We start from the raw sequence: 17,547 nt of genomic DNA on the forward strand, positions 1-17,547 counted from the left end.
GCTGCTTGTATTCACCATGCATGCCTGTTATGATGTACCGGGTTTGACCATATGTTGCTCCAGAAGTGTTCCATGTCTGTTATGTTTGGTGGATTGTCTATTTTAATGTGTTTGTTGTCTATTGTTTGGTAAAATCTCTTCTGGTTTGTGTTGAATGTTTGGTTTTGTTTCCTTCTATTTTCACTTTTTTTGTATCTTCTAAGTCGTTTGGCCAATGCTTGTAATTTCTGCTTCTTCTAATTGCTCTATTGCTTCTTGTTGTGAGATTTTACCTAACCTTTTTCGTTTTTTTTTCTGACATTTCATTTCTTATAAATTGTGTTAGCTGTCCGATGTCTTTTCTCAGTTTTTCTATTCTGATCTGTAGCCTGTGTTGCCATGCTGGTTTTGTGGGTTTCTTCTGTGTATTGGTTGGTTCTGATCTCTGCCTAGTGTGTATATTTAGTGTAGTGAGTGTTCCTACATAAACCAGTAGTTGTAACTCTTCCATAGTTGTATTTTCATTTATTTTGTTGTGTATGATTTTGTTGATAGTTGTTATTGTTGTTTCGACTTGTGGGTTATTTGGTGGTCTATGCAAGAATTGTCTAATGTCTGTATTTGTGCCTTTGTATTCTATATATGTCAGCTGAAATTTTTCTTCTATATCTAACATGTGTGTCACTTCGTGTTCTATTTGTGCTTGTTCTGGTTGCTGTCTTAAGATTTTGTTTTCCTCTGATTGTTTAATTGACGCATTTTGTTCTTTGTTTGTTTGCTCTGGGATGTTTGAGTCCATTACTGAATTTTTTTCTTCTTCTAATTGCACATTATTTTGTTCCAGTATTTGTTGTACTTGTTGTTTGATGTTTTCTAATTCTGACTGGGGTATCCTGTTATTTTTTATAATTACACTGATCTGATCAGCTAGTCGTTGTTCTGTTAAAAATTTTAATTCCGTGTATCTGGTAATAAATGTTGTGTATACTTGTGATCTGTATCCAGTTGTGTTGGTTCCTAGGTTTGTTGCTTGGTAATAACAGAACATGAGGTGTCGATTAACTTCATCTGACCATCTCATCCTCTGTCTTTGTTTTCCTTCTAGGGTGGCTGCAGGAAGCATATCCTGCAAAACACCTCTATTTGGATTTAAATCATTTTCCAGTTGGGTAGCAGTGTCGTTACCATTGTGGGCGGGCATAGGGTTCAAGCGTCATCCCCGACCATGACGGCGCTTGTCCAAGGCTTCTTTATTATTATTATTATTATTATTATTATTATTATTATTATTATTATTAATGTCATTATTATTAATGTAATAATAATAATAACAATAATAATAATTTCCTGATACACTTACATGTGGAATAACTTTTCTGAAACCTAAAGATCAAGCAGACACAGAAAACCCAGCTAAATATCGCTCCATAACATGCCTACCAACAATATACAAAATATTAACTTCAGTCATTACACAGAAATTAATGACACATACAACACAGAAAAAATTTATAAATGAAGAACAAAGAAATACTTATGCTATACCAATATCGACCTACTCATTTGGAGTAGTGAAATGGAGTAACACAGACCTAGAAGCACTCAATACACTTACACGGTCACAATGCCACAAATATAGAATACATCACATACATTTAGCAACAGAAAGATTCACATTAAGCAGAAAGGAAGGAGGAAGGGGATTTATCGACATAAAAAACCTACATTATGGACGGGTAGACAATTTAAGAAAATTCTTTATAGAACGAGCAGAAACTAGCAAAATACACAAAGCAATCACTCATATAAATACATCGGCTACACCACTGCAATTTCATAACCACTTCTACAACCCTTTCGATCACATAACATCAACAGATACGAAGAAAGTAAATTGGAAAAAGAAAACACTACATGGCAAGCACCCGTATCATGTAACACAGCCACACATCGATCAAGACGCATTCAACACATGGCTAAGAAAAGGCAATATATACAGTAAGACGGAAGGATTCATGATTGCAATACAGGGTCAAACAATAAACACCAGATATTACAGCAAGCATATTATTAAAGATCCCAATACCACAACAGATAAATGCAGACTTTGCAAACTACAAATAGAAACAGTAGATCACATCACAAGTGGATTTACAATACTAGCAAATACAGAATACCCCAGAAGACATGACAATGTAGCAAAAATAATACATCAACAACTTGCCATAAAACATAAACTAATAAAACAACACATTCCCGCATACAAGTATGCACCACAAAATATACTGGAGAATGATGAATACAAATTATACTGGAACAGAACCATTATAACAGATAAAACAACACCACATAACAAACCTGACATCATACTCACCAATAAAAAGAAGAAATTAACACAACTAATCGAAATATGCATACCCAATACAAAAAATATACAGAAGAAAACAGGAGAAATAATTGAAAAATACATCCAACTGGCTGAGGAAGTCAAGGACATGTGGCATCAGGATAAAGTTGACATTATACCGATTATACTATCAACTATAGGAGTCATACCACACAATATCCACCAGTACATCAATGCAATACAGCTACATCCAAACGTATATATACAACTACAGAAATCCGTAATTATTGATACGTGTTCAATAACCTGAAAGTTCCTAAATGCAATATAACATATACCGTGCAGTTCAAAGGAAGTCACACTTGATCAAGGTCCGCATCACTTTCCATTTTTAACCAGACATATCGCCTGAGGAAGGAAAGAAAATAATAATAATATTTATATTATTGTTGTCACTATTAGTGACAACAGCTGCAGTAATACAAGTACTGCCAATATTAACTGTATTAGTTCATAGTCAGTTGTAGTGCCCATTCCATTCATGGAAGGGCGTGTACCACGTACGTCAAATATAGAGCTCAAAGTAAAGATGTGTGAGACCACAGGTAGTTTGTAAACATCGGTCCACATATTGTGGGGAAGGATTACTCAACAGTTACACAGTCTATCTGCTGGAGAAAATTTGTAATCTCCATGGAACAAAGAGGAATGAAGGATCTCGGGTACTATGGAAGGTCTCCAGCTCCAAGGAAGACAAATATGATGTATATAAGCGATTGCTGTTAGATACTATTCACAAAAATATTAATGAGATGTATTTGGGATAGCAATTATTAGTTGGTTATGGGAACAGTAACTTCCCATCTAGTGTGCAGCCATTTATGAAAGATTGTAACAAATAGTTCAAATGGCTCTGAGCACGATGGGACTTAACATCTGAGGTCAACAGGCCCCTAGAACTTAGAGCTACTTAAACCTAACTAACCTAAGGACATCACACACATCCATGCCCGAGGCAGGATTCGAACCTGCGACCATAGCGGTCGCGCAGTTCCAGACTGAAGCGCCTAGAACCGCTCAGCCACATCATCCGGCAAAGTTTGTAACAATATAGAAAGTTAATTGGAACTGACATACACTTTATTTAAGTAGAGAAACAGTGTTTTGTTTTATAGCCACTTCACTTATAGAAATCTGCATGGAATAAAGGCATTTGAGGTCAAGGAAGAACAGGGCGTAGCCCCGCAGATGGAGAAAGGCTTCACCTTCATTCTCGTAATGCGAGAGGATTTCCTGGAAAATTTCAAGTAGAGGGTGATCAAAAAGTCAGTATAAATTTGAAAACTTAATAAACCACGGAATAATGTAGATAGAGAAGTAAAAATTGACACACATGCTTGGAATTACATGGTGTTTTATTAGAACAAAAAAAAAGGGACAAAAAAAAAGTTCCCAAAATGTCCAACAGATGGCGATAGACAGCAAAACTGCTACCATGATGGGTGAGAGGTACGCTGATATGTTACAGAATTGCATCATCCCCAGCCTGGCTGATAAACACCTGCTGGAATGTACGACATTTATGCAGGATGGCGCTCCACCCCATATTGCTAGACACGTGAAAGATCTCTTGCGCGCGTCGTTTGGTGACGATCATGTGCTCAGCCGCCACTTTTGTCATGCTTGGCCTCCCAGGCCCCCAGACGTCAGTCCGTGCGATTATTGGCTTTGGGGTTACCTGAAGTCGCAAGTGTATCGTAATCGACCGACATCTCTAGGGATGCTGAAAGACGACATCCGATGCCAATGGCTCACCATAACTCCGGACATGCTTTACAGTGCTGTTCACAACATTATTCCTCGACTACAGCTATTGTTGAGGAATGATGGTGGACATATTGAGCATTTCCTGTAAAGAACATCATCTTTGCTTTGTCTTACTTTGTTATGCTAATTATTGCTATTCTGATCAGATGAAGCGCCATCTGTTGGACATTTATGAACGTTTGTATTTTTTTGGTTCTAATAAAACCACATGTCAATCCACGCATGTCTGTCAATTTGTACCTCTCTATCTACATTATTCCATGATTAATTCAGTTTTCAAATTTTTGTTCACCCGGTATGAGTGCTTTCATTTCAGGAGTCAGCATTCGAGGTACCCATCGTGTACAGATCTTCTGATAGCCAACCAAAGCAATAATGTGACCCACATGTTCTTGTGAAATGCCGATTGTGCTTGCAATTTCTCTCTGAGTGATATGACGATTGTCCTCAATCAATCTGACAACATTTTGCTTGTGAAACTTGGTGGTTGCTGTCACAGGATGTCCAACTCTTTGTTTGTCACGCAGGTCAGATGTTCCCGCCTCGACACCTTCAAACTTACTCACCCAACGACGCACAGTACTCACATCAACTGCTTTCATTCTCTGATGAATCTCCTTTAGGGTGACACCTTCTTCTGTCAAGAATTCAATGACTGCACCTCACTTAAATAGCATTGACCAACCGTCTGTGCAAGGTTTCATACTTTACACTGTAACAACACAACTGTTCAATGCTAAGGTTTCCCGCCAACTGTAGCCGTAGAGAAGAGGCTACAGAACAAGCCAGTACCTGCCGCATACCAATGCTGCCAACTGTTGAAGAGTTACGGAGGTGGAGGCATCACTTTTCAGTCGACCTTCATATTACTAACTGATGAAGAAATTACTACTAGAAAAACCTTAACCATGAAAACAGATATTGCTGTAAATGCAGCAATTTGTGCTTATGCAACCAACTAGATATTATGGAAACAGAAATAGGAGACCCTAGGCAAAAGAATGCAGATTTACAGGATTGTCTCAATCTAGGGCTGAGTTACATGAAATTAAAGCATGTTCAAAAAGTGATTCAGGACTCTTTTTTTGACTGTCAACAACAAGTGGTCATGAAAAGATGGTGTTCTAACAGATTGTCTGAAGATATTATAAAGACTGCAACTTTACATGACATATCTTATAAAGTGTTATCTTTCGTCAGACATATATTGCAGTATCCTATTCCTATTGAAGTCACTATTAAAAAGATGACTCAGGCAATTTGGTGACCATCAGGTTTTATTAATTTAAGCCTTACTGTTTTGAAAACTCAAAGCTATTAACAAAATGCAAATAAGACATAGTTTGGAGACTTTATACTAGTATTTCACTGACCATAGAAGAAAATAGTCTAACTAATATAAAGCTTAATAATAATAACAACAATAATAGTAATACACTAAAACCTGAAAAATGTCGATTACATTCATAACTGTGTGTGAGCTAACTATTGTGTACACAATGTATCTACAAGTTTCAATACAGGGTGGTATGGCGGGAGGGTTCACAGTGACATCACACGTCACAGCCCATCTACACATGTATTCTAGTTTCTGTGGTTTAAATGAATAAATAAAAAACAATAAAATAAATATACAAGGGTAAGTCAATTATTATCCACAATTTAATTATATTTTTGTTTGTTTCGCTAGTACTGTCATTTCACATTGATGACACATGCATTGTTTATTTGTTTTTATATCTTTGCAATTTTCAAGCTGCTAGGTTAGTTTTGTTATCACTGCCGTGCTGTTAATCACGGCTACTCTGTTGTCGATTTGCACCAAAGAAGAGCAACATTCAGTGATACGTTTTTTGTGGTCGGAAGGTGGTTCAGGAGCTGAAATTTGTCAAAGACTTTCGGTACAGTACGGAAACAGTGTTTTGCCTCAACAGAGTGTCTACGAATGGATTGAAAAATTCCGAAATGGTCACACAAGTGTTACGCACGATGAAGGAGCCGGACGACTGTTTACCACCACGAATGAAGAAACCATTGAACATTTGCATGAAATGATTCTCTAAGACAGACGATTAACTATTGACAAAGTGGCATATCATCTGCAAATTAGTCACAGCTCTGCCCACGAAATCATCCACAACAGACTTGGGTTTCATAAAGTTTGTGCAAGATGGGTCCCAAAACAACTACACAGTTGCATAAACAAACACACTTGGACAAGTGCAAAAAACATTTGGATCGCTATGGTAATGAAGGGGACAACTTCTTAGACAGGATCATTACTGGTGACGAAACACAGATCCATCATTACAAGTCAGAGAGTAAACGGCAGAGTATGGAATGGAAACATCCAAATTTGCTGTGCAAGGAAAAGTTCAAGACCCAGCCGTTTGCAGGAAAACTGATGCTTATGGTTTTTTGGATGCACGAGGTCCAGTACTGGAACATTATGGGGAAAGGGGTACAACAATAAACAGTGTACATTACAGTGAGATGCTTACTTCCAGGCTAAAGCCAGCAATTCAAAGCAAACTCTGAGGATTGCTGTCAAAAGGTGTTGTTACATGACAATGCCCGTCCACATACTGCTGTCCACACTGCTGAAATGCTCTACAAACTCAAATTTGAAATACTGGATCGTCCTCCATATAGTCCCTATCTTGCCCCTTCTGATTATCACTTGTTCGGTCCACTCAAACAGGCATTAAGGGGCCGTCAATTTGCCTCGGATGAAGCAGTGAAAGAAGCGGTGCATTCCTTGCTAGCAGCTCAACTGAGAAACTTCTTTTATGAGGGCATCAAGAAGCTTGTACAACAATGGACCAAGTGCTTTGAAACACAAGGAGACTATGTCGAAAAATGATGTTCTTGTAAGTTTTCTATTTGATTACAATAAAATTTTATAACTAATTTGCTGATAATAATTTATTTACCCTTGTAAGTGCTCTAGATATACCGGGTGATCAAAAAGTCAGTATGAATTTGAAAACTTAATAAACCACGGAATAATGTAGATAGAGAGGTAAAAATTGACACACATGCTTGGAATGACATGGGGTTTTACTAGGAAAAAAAAAAAAACCACACACACACACAAGGTTCACAAAATTCCGACAGATGGCGCTGGACAGCAAAACGTCAGTGACTGTGCATGACAATCATGACGGGTAAGAGGTACGCCGATATGTTACAAAATTGCATCATCCCCAGCCTAGCTGATAAACACCTGCTGGAAGGTACGATGTTTATGCAGGATGGCGCTCCATTCCATATTGCTAGACGCATGAAAGATCTCTTGCCCTCGTCGTTTCGTGACGATCGTGTGCTCAGCCGCCACTTTCGTCATGCTTGGCCTCCCAGGTCTCCAGACCTCAGTCCGTGCAATTATTGGCTTTGGGGTTACCTGAAGTCGCAAGTGTATCGTGATCGACCGACATCTCTAGGGATGCTGAAAGACGACATCCGAGGCCAATGCCTCACCATAGCTCCGGACATGCTTTACAGTGCTGTTCACAACATTATTCCATGACTACAGCTATTGTTGAGGAATGATGGTGGACATATTGAGCATTTCCTGTAAAGAACATCATCTTTGCTTAGTCTTACTTTGTTAAGCTAATTATTGCTATTCTGATCAGACGAAGTGCCATCTGTCGGACATTTTTTGAACTTTTGTATTTTTCTGCTCCAATAAAACCCCATGTCTTTCCAAGCATGTGTGTCAATTTGTACCTCTCTATCTACATTATTCCATGATTTATTCAGTTTTCAAATTTATACTGACATTTTGATCACCCGGTACATTTATGAATAAAGTGTCAAATATCATCGTGGACTCATTCAGACTTTGTCTTCAATAGATATGTCTCTGTTGTGCCCAGAAATGTTTCTAAATTTAATTTTATTTTATTCCAGGCAGCTAAACCCGCATTCTGCGAGTACCAGAAACAAGTACTTCAGAACGCAAAATGCGTCGCGAAAGGTTTGCTCGACTGTGGCTATTCCCTTGTGTCGGGTGGAACAGACACTCACTTGGTGCTCGTGGATATGACGTCCAAGGACCTGGATGGGTCCAGAGTGGAGGCCGTGTGCAACAGAGCCAGCATCACCGTCAACAAGAATACCTGCCCGGGCGATAAGAGCGCCGTGGCCCCCAGTGGCATCAGAATCGGTCAGTGTGCAGTGAATGTTCCATCCCTCTGACGAATGGTGTGGTTGTCTGCTTTCAGAGCATAGCAAAAAGATTCACGTATGTCTAAACTGCTAGCCATTAAAACTGTGACAGCGTGAAGACAATTCCAGGTCTGTGAGATGAAGCGAGTTAAGTATCGAGTCTCATCTGCTGTCTTCTGGTCTCACAGGATTTTGAATTTCATTGCTCCTTACATATAACATGCTAATACAATTGCAGTGATCTAATTAGTTAACTCAGAAACTTTGTTAACTATGAAATACTGTTAACTGAAAAGGTTCATACAGTGCTACAAAGCCAAACAGATAATTGCAGCATCCAAGAAGAAATCTTGGGAAGACTTTGGAAACAGGTTGGAGACTTTGGGTCAACCTGCTGGAAAACCATTCTCGAGTGTAATTAGCAGCCTTCGAAAGGGAGGTAAGAAGGAAATGACAAGTATTTTGGACAGGTCAGGAAAACTGCTGGGGAATCCTGTTGATGCCTTGGGCAGATGGAAGGAATATTTTGAAGAGTTGCTCAGTGTAGGTGAAAATACGATCAGTAATGTTTCAGATTTCGATGTACAATGGGATAGGAATGATGATGGAAATAGGATCACATTTGAGGAAGTGGAGAAAATGGTCAATAGATTGCAGTGCAATAAAGCAGCTGAGGTTGATGAAATTAAGTCGGAACTCATCAAATACAGTGGAATGTCAGGTCTTAAATGGCTACACAGGATAATTGAAATGGCGTGGGAGTCGGCACAGGTTCCATCAGACTGGACGAAAGCAGTAATCACACCAATCTTTAAACATGGAAACAGAAAAGATTGGTGGTGGTTGTTAGTGTTTAACGTTCCGTCGACAATGAGGTCATTAGAGACGGAGCGCAAGCTTGGGTTAGGGAAGGATTGGCAAGGAAATCGGCCATCCCCTTTCAAAGGAACCATCCCGACATTTGCCTGAAACGATTTAGGGAAATCATGGAAAACCTAAATCAGGATGGCCAGAGACAGAATTGAACTGTCGTCCTCCCCAGAAAAGATTGTAACAACTACAGAGGTATCTCTTTAATCAGCGCTGTGGGTAAAATCTTCTCAGGTATTGTTGAAAGGAAAGTGCGAGTATTAGTTGAGGACCAATTGGATGAAAATCAGTGTGGGTTTAGGCCTCTTGGAGGTTGTCAGGACCAGATCTTTAGCTTTCGGCAAATAATGGAGAAGTGTTATGAGTGGAACAGGGAATTGTATCTATGCTTTATAGATCTAGAAAAGGCATATGACCGGGTTCCTAGGAGGACGTTATTGTCTGTTCTATGAGATTATGGAATAGGAGGCAAACTTTTGCAAGCAATTAAAGGTCTTTATATGGATAGTCAGGCAGCAGTTGACCGTAAATTGAGCTCATGGTTCAGAGTGGTTTCAGGGGTAAGACAAGGCTGCAACCTGTCTCCACTGTTGTTCATATTATTTATGGATCATATGTCGAAAACAATAGACTGGCTGGGTGAGATTAAGATATGTGAACACAAAATAAGCAGTCTTGCATATGCGGATGACTTAGTTGTGATGGCAGAATTGATTAAAAGTTTGCAAAGTAATATTTCAGAGCTAGATCAGAAATGTAAGGACTATGGTATGTAGATTAGCATCTCCAAAACAAAAGTAATGTCTGTGGGAAAGAGATATAAATGGATTGAGTGCCAAATAGGAGGAACAAAGTTAGAACAGGTGGACAGTTTCAAGTACTTAGGATGCATATTCTCACAGGACGGCAACATACTGAAAGAACTGGAAGCGAGGTGTAGCAAAGCTAATGCAGTGAGCGCTCAGCTATGATCTACTCTCTTCTGCAAGAAGGAAGTCAGTACCAAGACTAAGTTATCTGTGCACCGTTCAATCTTTCAACCAACTTTGTTGTATGGGAGCAAAAGCTGGGTGGATTCAGGTTACCTTATAAACAAGGTTGAGGTTACGGATATGAAAGTAGCTAGGATGATTACAGGTACTAGTAGAAGAGAACAATGGCAGGAGGGTGTCCACAATGAGGAAATCAAAGAAAAACTGGGAATGAACTCTATAGATGTAGCAGTCAGGGCAAACAGGCTTAGATGGCGAGGTAATGTTACACGCATGGGAGAAGCAAGGTTACCCAAGAGACTCATGGGTTCAGCAGTAGAGGCTAGGACGTGTCGGGGCAGACCAAGGAGAAGGTACCTGGATTCGGTTGAGAATGATTTTGAAGTACATCAGAAGAGGCACCATTGTTAGCACTCAATAGGGGATCATGGAGGAATTTTATAAGGGGGACTATGCTCCAGACTGAATGCTGAAAGTCATAATCAGTCTTAAATGATGATGATGATGATGATGATGATGATGATGAGTGCTACCTCATATATTTAGTGATCAGTAGGAAACATATTTCAGCATATTACTGCCTATCATATAACATTACAGGTCAGAATTCATCAATGAAGTCTTGAATATCTTATTTGTCTGTGTCAATTAGTAGGGAGAAATTGAGATTTTGGGCATTTCTTTACATAGTTTTGTGTGATTAAGTCCCAATGCTATGCAAACCTGTCATTTAGTTACGTGCAATTTGCGACCTGCTATGTTTTATTTTCCAATAATAAATCATCTTTTTTTTCTGATTACCGTTAAAATACAGGGTGTTACAAAAAGGTACAGCCAAACTTTCAGGAAACATTCCTCACACACAAAGAAAGAAAATATGTTATGTGGACATGTGTCCGGAAACGCTTACTTTCCATGTTAGAGCTCATTTTATTACTTCTCTTCAAATCACATTGATCATCGAATGGAAACACACAGCAACAGAACGTACCAGCATGACTTCAAACACTTTGTTACAGGAAATGTTCAAAACGTCCTTTGTTAGCGAGGATACGTGCATCCACCCTCCATCACATGGAATCCCTGATGCGCTGATGCAGCCCTGGAGAACGGCGTATTGTATCACAGCCGTCCACAATATGAGCACGAAGAGTCTCTACATTTGGTACCGGGGTTGCGTAGACAAGAGCTTTCAATGCCCCCATAAATTAAAGACAAGAGGGTTGAGGTCAGGAGAGCATGGGGGCCACGGAATTGGTCTGCCTCTACCAATCCATCGGTCACTGAATCTGTTGTTGAGAAGTGTACGAACACTTCGACTGAAATGTGCAGGAGCTCCATCGTGCACGAACCACATGTCGTGTCGTACTTGTAAAGGCACACGTTCTAGCAGCACAGGTAGAGTATCCCGTATGAAATCATGATACTGTGCTCCATTGAGCATAGGTGGAAGAACATGGGGCCCAATTGAGACATCACTAACAATGCCTGCCCAAACGTTCACAGAAAATCTGTGTTGATGATGTGATTGCACAATTGCATGCGGATTCTCGTCAGCTCACACATGTTGATTGTGAAAATTTACAATTTGATCACGTCGGAATGAAGCCTCATCCGTAAAGAGAACATTTGCACTGAAATGAGGATTGACACTTTGTCAGATGAACCATTCGCAGAAGTGTACCCGTGGAGGCCAATCAGCTGCTGATAGTGCCTGCACACGCTGTACACGGAAAGGAAACAACTGGTTCTCCCGTAGCACTCTCCATACAGTGACGTGGTCAACGTTACCTTGTACAACAGCAACTTCTCTGACGCTGACATTAGGGTTATCGTCAACTGCATGAAGAATTGCCTCGTCCATTGCAGGTGTCCTCGTCATTCTAGGTCTTCTCCAGTCGCGAGTCACAGGCTGGAATGTTCCGTGCTCCCTAAGACGCCGATCAATTGCTTCGAACGTCTTCCTGTCAGGACACCTTCATTCTGGAAATCCGTCTCGATACAAGCATACCGCGCCACGGCTATTGCCCCGTGCTAATCTGTACATCAAATGGGCATCTGCCAACTTCGCATTTGTAAACATTGCACTGACTGCAAAACCACGTTCGTGACGAACACTAACCTGTTGATGCTACGTACTGATATACTTGATGCTAGTACTGTAGAGCAATCAGTCACATGTCAACACAAGCACCCAAGTCAACATTACCTTCCTTCAATTGGGCCAACTGGCAGTGAATCGAGGAAGTACAGTACATACTGACGAAACTAAAATGAGCTCTAACATGGAAATTAATCGTTTCTGGACACATGTCCACATAACACCTTTTCTTTATTTGTGTGTGAGGAATGTTTCCTGAAGTTTTGGCCGTACCTTTTTGTAACACCCTGTATTGAGAGATGAAATTACATATAGAATTTCATGAGATAGGCAAAACTTATGTATCTGGCTTGGTTTTAGAAAGTTAGATTTATTTATATATCCTAATACTGCCTCACCAGTCATGCTACACCACTGTTGCCTGTCAGTGGTGATAGATATGGGAGGGTGCACACAGGCACATACAATCTGGATATCTGACACACACCACGAGGAGGAAGCATAGAAGAATTGTCCACCATGTGCGAGTAAATCCTTGGCGACGGTAGGGACCGTTCCGCAGGCTGCCCTGTCTTGTTTGCAACATAGTGCTAGTGCTGGGTGAGTCAGTGTTCTCTGACGGTTTTGGACTTTATAGTACACAGTGACGTTTTAAGATATAGCAGCTTATTTTATTTCAAAAGATACACAAATAATAACAGTTTGCATCTTATTAATTATCTGTGAAAGATAACATCCTTTAAGTACTGGTCCTCTTTTTCAGTACACTTGATGACCCTCTGCATGAAGTTCATCACTACCCTCGCCAACATGTTTCAGGATACAGCAAAAATCTCTCACTCAGTGGTATCCTTTAAGGGGGATAGGACGTCAAACGGGACGACTTGGAGCAGGAGAGGCACCACAGGACATTTTATTTTCTACTGTCTATCCTTTTAGAAATAAATTCATAAAAGTTTGTCAGTATGACCAGGAAGGATTCAGGATTCACACTCATAGCAGTGGAAGTGCAAAAATATAACAAGATAATTATTTTTTTTTTTTTAGATATGAAATTTCATCATTTTTCCACTTACTGTTGGCTGCATTTGTTGTTATAGGTACATTTTTCTTCACAAGTAAGAGAGATTCTTTGATGAATTTTGCACAGCATACAAACCATACTTAAAGATGTATGAAACTCTAGAATTTTCCAAATCTATTAAAAACGGTGGCAAAAATTGAGATAATTAACTACAAAATTTGATTTTTTTCTAAACATGAAGTTTAAAATGTAACAGCTCATTCATTTTTTCATAACTTAAATAGATTCTAGAATTTCAGACACCTGTAAGTATGGTTTGTATGCTGTGCAAAATTTGTCAAACAGTCTCTCTTACTTATGAAGAAAAGTGTACCTATAGCGACAAATGCAGCCGATAGTAAGTGAAAAAATGATGAAATTTCACATGTAAAAATGATTATTTTGTTATGTTTTTGAACTTCCACTGCTATGAGAGTGAATACTGAATCCTTCCTGGTCATACTGACAAAGTTTTATGAATTTACTTGTAAAAGTACAGACAGTGGAAATTAAAATGTCCTGTGGTGCCTTTCCTGCTGCAAGTCGGCCCGTTTGACACCCTACCCCCCTTAACTGAAGCACAGTACATGGCTTACTGACATACACTTTGTTCTCAGGAGGCCCCACAAGACAAAGTCACACAGAATAAGGTCTGGAGAGCGGGCGGGCCAATTGACATCTCCTCTGTTGGGTATCACTTTCCCCAGAAACAACTTCCTTACTTCAGACGTACACACATTGTAAGTGTGAACTGTCACACCAACTAGCCAAAGCCAAACATTTTCACGATTTATGCCACAGTGGTGAAGTTCCGGGACAACAAATTCACATGACACATAGTTCACAATGACAGCTCTCCCATTTTCCTCGAAGAAGTAAGGCCCTGTGACACCGTATTTCCCTAATCTGGCCCACACTGTAACCCTGTCACAATGCAGTGGGCACTGGTGCAGTTGTTGAGTGTTGTTTGGAGACCAGCAACAACAATTTTGTTGAAACTTCCTGGCAGGTTAAAACTGTGTGCCGGTCCGAGACTCGAACTCGGGACCTTTGCCTTTGCGGGCAAGTGCTCTACCAACTGAGCTACCCATCCACGACTCACACCCCGTCCTCACAGCTTTACTTCTGCCAGTACCTCGTCTCCTACTTTCCAAGCTATGAGAACGGGGCGTTAGTCATGCTTGGGTAGCTCAGATGGTAGAGCACTTGCCTGCGAAAGGCAAAGGTCCCGAGTTCGAGTCTCGGTCTGGCACACAGTTTTAATTTGCTAGGAAGTTTCATATCAGTGCACACTCCACTGCAGAGTGAAAATCACATTCTGGAAACGGTTTTGTTTATTAACACTGCCTCCTCTGACATTAAAACCACAGTTGCTGGCTCTTCCTCCAACATATCTTTCATTACTTCAGCAAAACTTCTCCCTCTCACATAACCTTGGGGCTTCAACCACTGAACAGTCACAGTTTTGTAGGGATGAAAATTTAGACAATGTGAAATGGATCAAACAGACGAATTTGATAACCCGTGAGACTGTGTGCATCGTCTCACAGATCGGTGGGCCTCTGTCAAATTGCGTGACACGAGACTTCGATGTTTTCGTGTGACATGGCCATCTTTGTGCTGCTTCCCAGTTTTTTCTTCAATGCAGAACAAAAACTCTTAACCCGTAGGAGAATGGTATTGCGGGTTGGAAATGCATGATTACGTGGACCGTTGACTTTGAGATGGAACTTCCTTTGAGTGGTGGTAACAGATTCTGCATTTTTAAAGAACATCTCTGGAACGGTGGTCTGATCATTTAATATTAAAAGACTACGACCAAGGTGTGGACAGGGCCAAGAAATTGACATATCAGATATGATTTAACACATAAATAATTTATTCATAACATACAATACATAACACCAACTACGTAAATCCTGCTTCGATGCCTACAATTGCCCAAAATGGGAGGGCCACCACTTTCGAATTGGAAAGGCTTTAATTTAAGAAACTAAAACGCCTACTATAATTTTTAAAAAATAATAATAAAACAACACATAAGTAAGCGCTAAGTGAACACACTCTTAAATCTTTAATTATTAATCACAAAGCGTGGTTTACCACATTTAAATTCTCATTGCAATATAAAACATAAATACATAAATTCACAACACAGCACGGCATCAAAATTTCTACCTGGACAACCTATGGTCCTAAAACTTTCATATTACATTCCAGCCAATCACATTAATAACTTATAAACACGGTTGGTAAAATACAAACGTCTGCACTATAATCAATTTTAATAATCCACAATCACTCAAAAACAACATCAGAAGTTCGATACAGAGTATATAAGCCTGTTTATACAATTTGTCAGACCAAAATAGGCATGAGGGCCATCCTAACAGAAGTGCGCCAGTTGCTTTTAGTATAGGTGCTTCCATTAGCTTAATCACTGAGCAGATATTTACTTAAGCTACAGTAAGATAGTTAATACAAATAGAAGGTATTTCTAAAGTTGTTTTTTTTTCCTTCCTCCCTTTTAACAAGGGGGTTTTAGTAAGGTGGAAATTACACTTTGAGGAGACGCAATAGCAATCTAGCGGACACGCCTTCACGAGGACACCATGCCACTACACACGTACTAAACTAGCCGCGTATCCGCTGTTCAAGCCAAACAATAACAACACAGTTCCATATTCCTGACACCCAAATAGTCGGGATCAAAACAAAACCAATAATCCCAAGAGCGCAAGATCCAGCATAACTTCAGAACAGATCTTACTTCATGCGGTTGCCTTCACAAATACAGGTATTGAAATGAAAACAAGAATATGTAACAACATTCCCTAATAAGCACAATGTTCTTCTTTAGGTCCTGGTAGTGCTAGACAATGCTGGCATGCCAATGTTAACAAACCTCTAAGGCAACACCCTCCAACTGACAACCTGAAACCAATGTGACCCCTTATCAGGTCCGTGACAGGACTTGAACCCCCAACTACTGTCAGTGCAACTCACTTAGAATAAATACAACACAAGTAGTATGGCAGACACATATACCCAGGGATTAACAGAACACTAGACTGAACTAGAATTAACCTAAATAATACAGCACTAGATCTTGGGAGACAAGGAACTAACTCCCCACCTGAAATTCTGCAACCACAGGGCAGGAGGATGAACTACCAAAACATAGAAGTGCAAACGTACACATATAACTACCAAAATACACCACTACACCGGTTGGCAACAATGCATGGAGGAATCTGCACTGTCAGAATTCCACCAGTGAACAGAACAGAGGATTGCCACCGCGGTGGCCACAAGGTGGGAAAGACGACTGGATGAACTCGATCCCAAAGGACGATCAACTTGAAACATTCACACTTAACTTCTTTTCTCCTTTCCCTCGACGCACTTTGTCATTTGTCCAAGACTGTTGTGCACAATTCTGAGCCGTCTCCAGTCGTCCCGGCAGACATCAACCCAGCCGAATTGCTCCCGGACTCAAACCCTCGCCGAACGGCGGCTCCACCGCCCCACGACGGTTACTGTTTGTTTGCCTTCGTCGACGCAGGCAAAGATTAGACTGCCATCCGCCTCCCGCAGACAACCAGTGAAGAGCGGACAGAGGGACCCAACCGGGCCAGCGTTCCTCCACGGGTAGAAGTGCAGGTTCGATAACAACACCCGTACGCGGAAGGAAGGATGTTGACGTCACCAGAGCAGAAACGAAGGCCACTGCACGACAACCTCCTCCAGTGTCACCGCACTCACCTATAAATAGTGCAGGCCGAAGAGTCTGCTGCAGTAAACACGTGAGTCGGTCGTGTTACCAACCTACGGTTTCTAAGTACACCAAAGACAGAAATCGCAATCGATAGTGGGTACACTATGGGCGGGAGTTCAAACGAAAGAGCTTCATAAAAGACCAACCTTGAACAACTGCGGAAAAACGAAATAAAAGCGAAGCAATAAAAGACAGCAACAAGATGCTAGAGCCCGATCGTACCCAAACACTGTCGATTACCAAAAATATTGGCTCCACACGATGCTCAGGAAACGAGCCGTGGAAAGATGGAAGTACACACGGTTCAGTCTCTGTGACAAGTGCACGGTGTTACACAGTCCATTTCTCCATTGTAACTACACTGCTGCTGTTTGGCAAAACAACGAGCACAACCCTTCAGTATGCTGGCTACCACTC

At 40.5% G+C, this 17,547-nt stretch overlaps 1 protein-coding gene across 1 annotated transcript in view; it reads left to right on the forward strand.

The window, feature by feature from the left end:
- LOC126108232 (serine hydroxymethyltransferase, mitochondrial-like) overlaps positions 1 to 17,547 on the forward strand; it is a 205,713-nt gene that overhangs the window by 169,765 nt on the left and 18,401 nt on the right. The window contains exon 8 of the mRNA XM_049913463.1: positions 8,069 to 8,324. Coding sequence (XP_049769420.1) covers positions 8,069 to 8,324 — 256 coding nt within the window. The remainder of the gene's footprint in view (positions 1 to 8,068; positions 8,325 to 17,547) is intronic.

The sequence above is a fragment of the Schistocerca cancellata genome, chromosome 11 (assembly GCF_023864275.1).
Source record: "Schistocerca cancellata isolate TAMUIC-IGC-003103 chromosome 11, iqSchCanc2.1, whole genome shotgun sequence".
NCBI classification, from domain to species: Eukaryota; Metazoa; Arthropoda; class Insecta; order Orthoptera; family Acrididae; genus Schistocerca; species Schistocerca cancellata.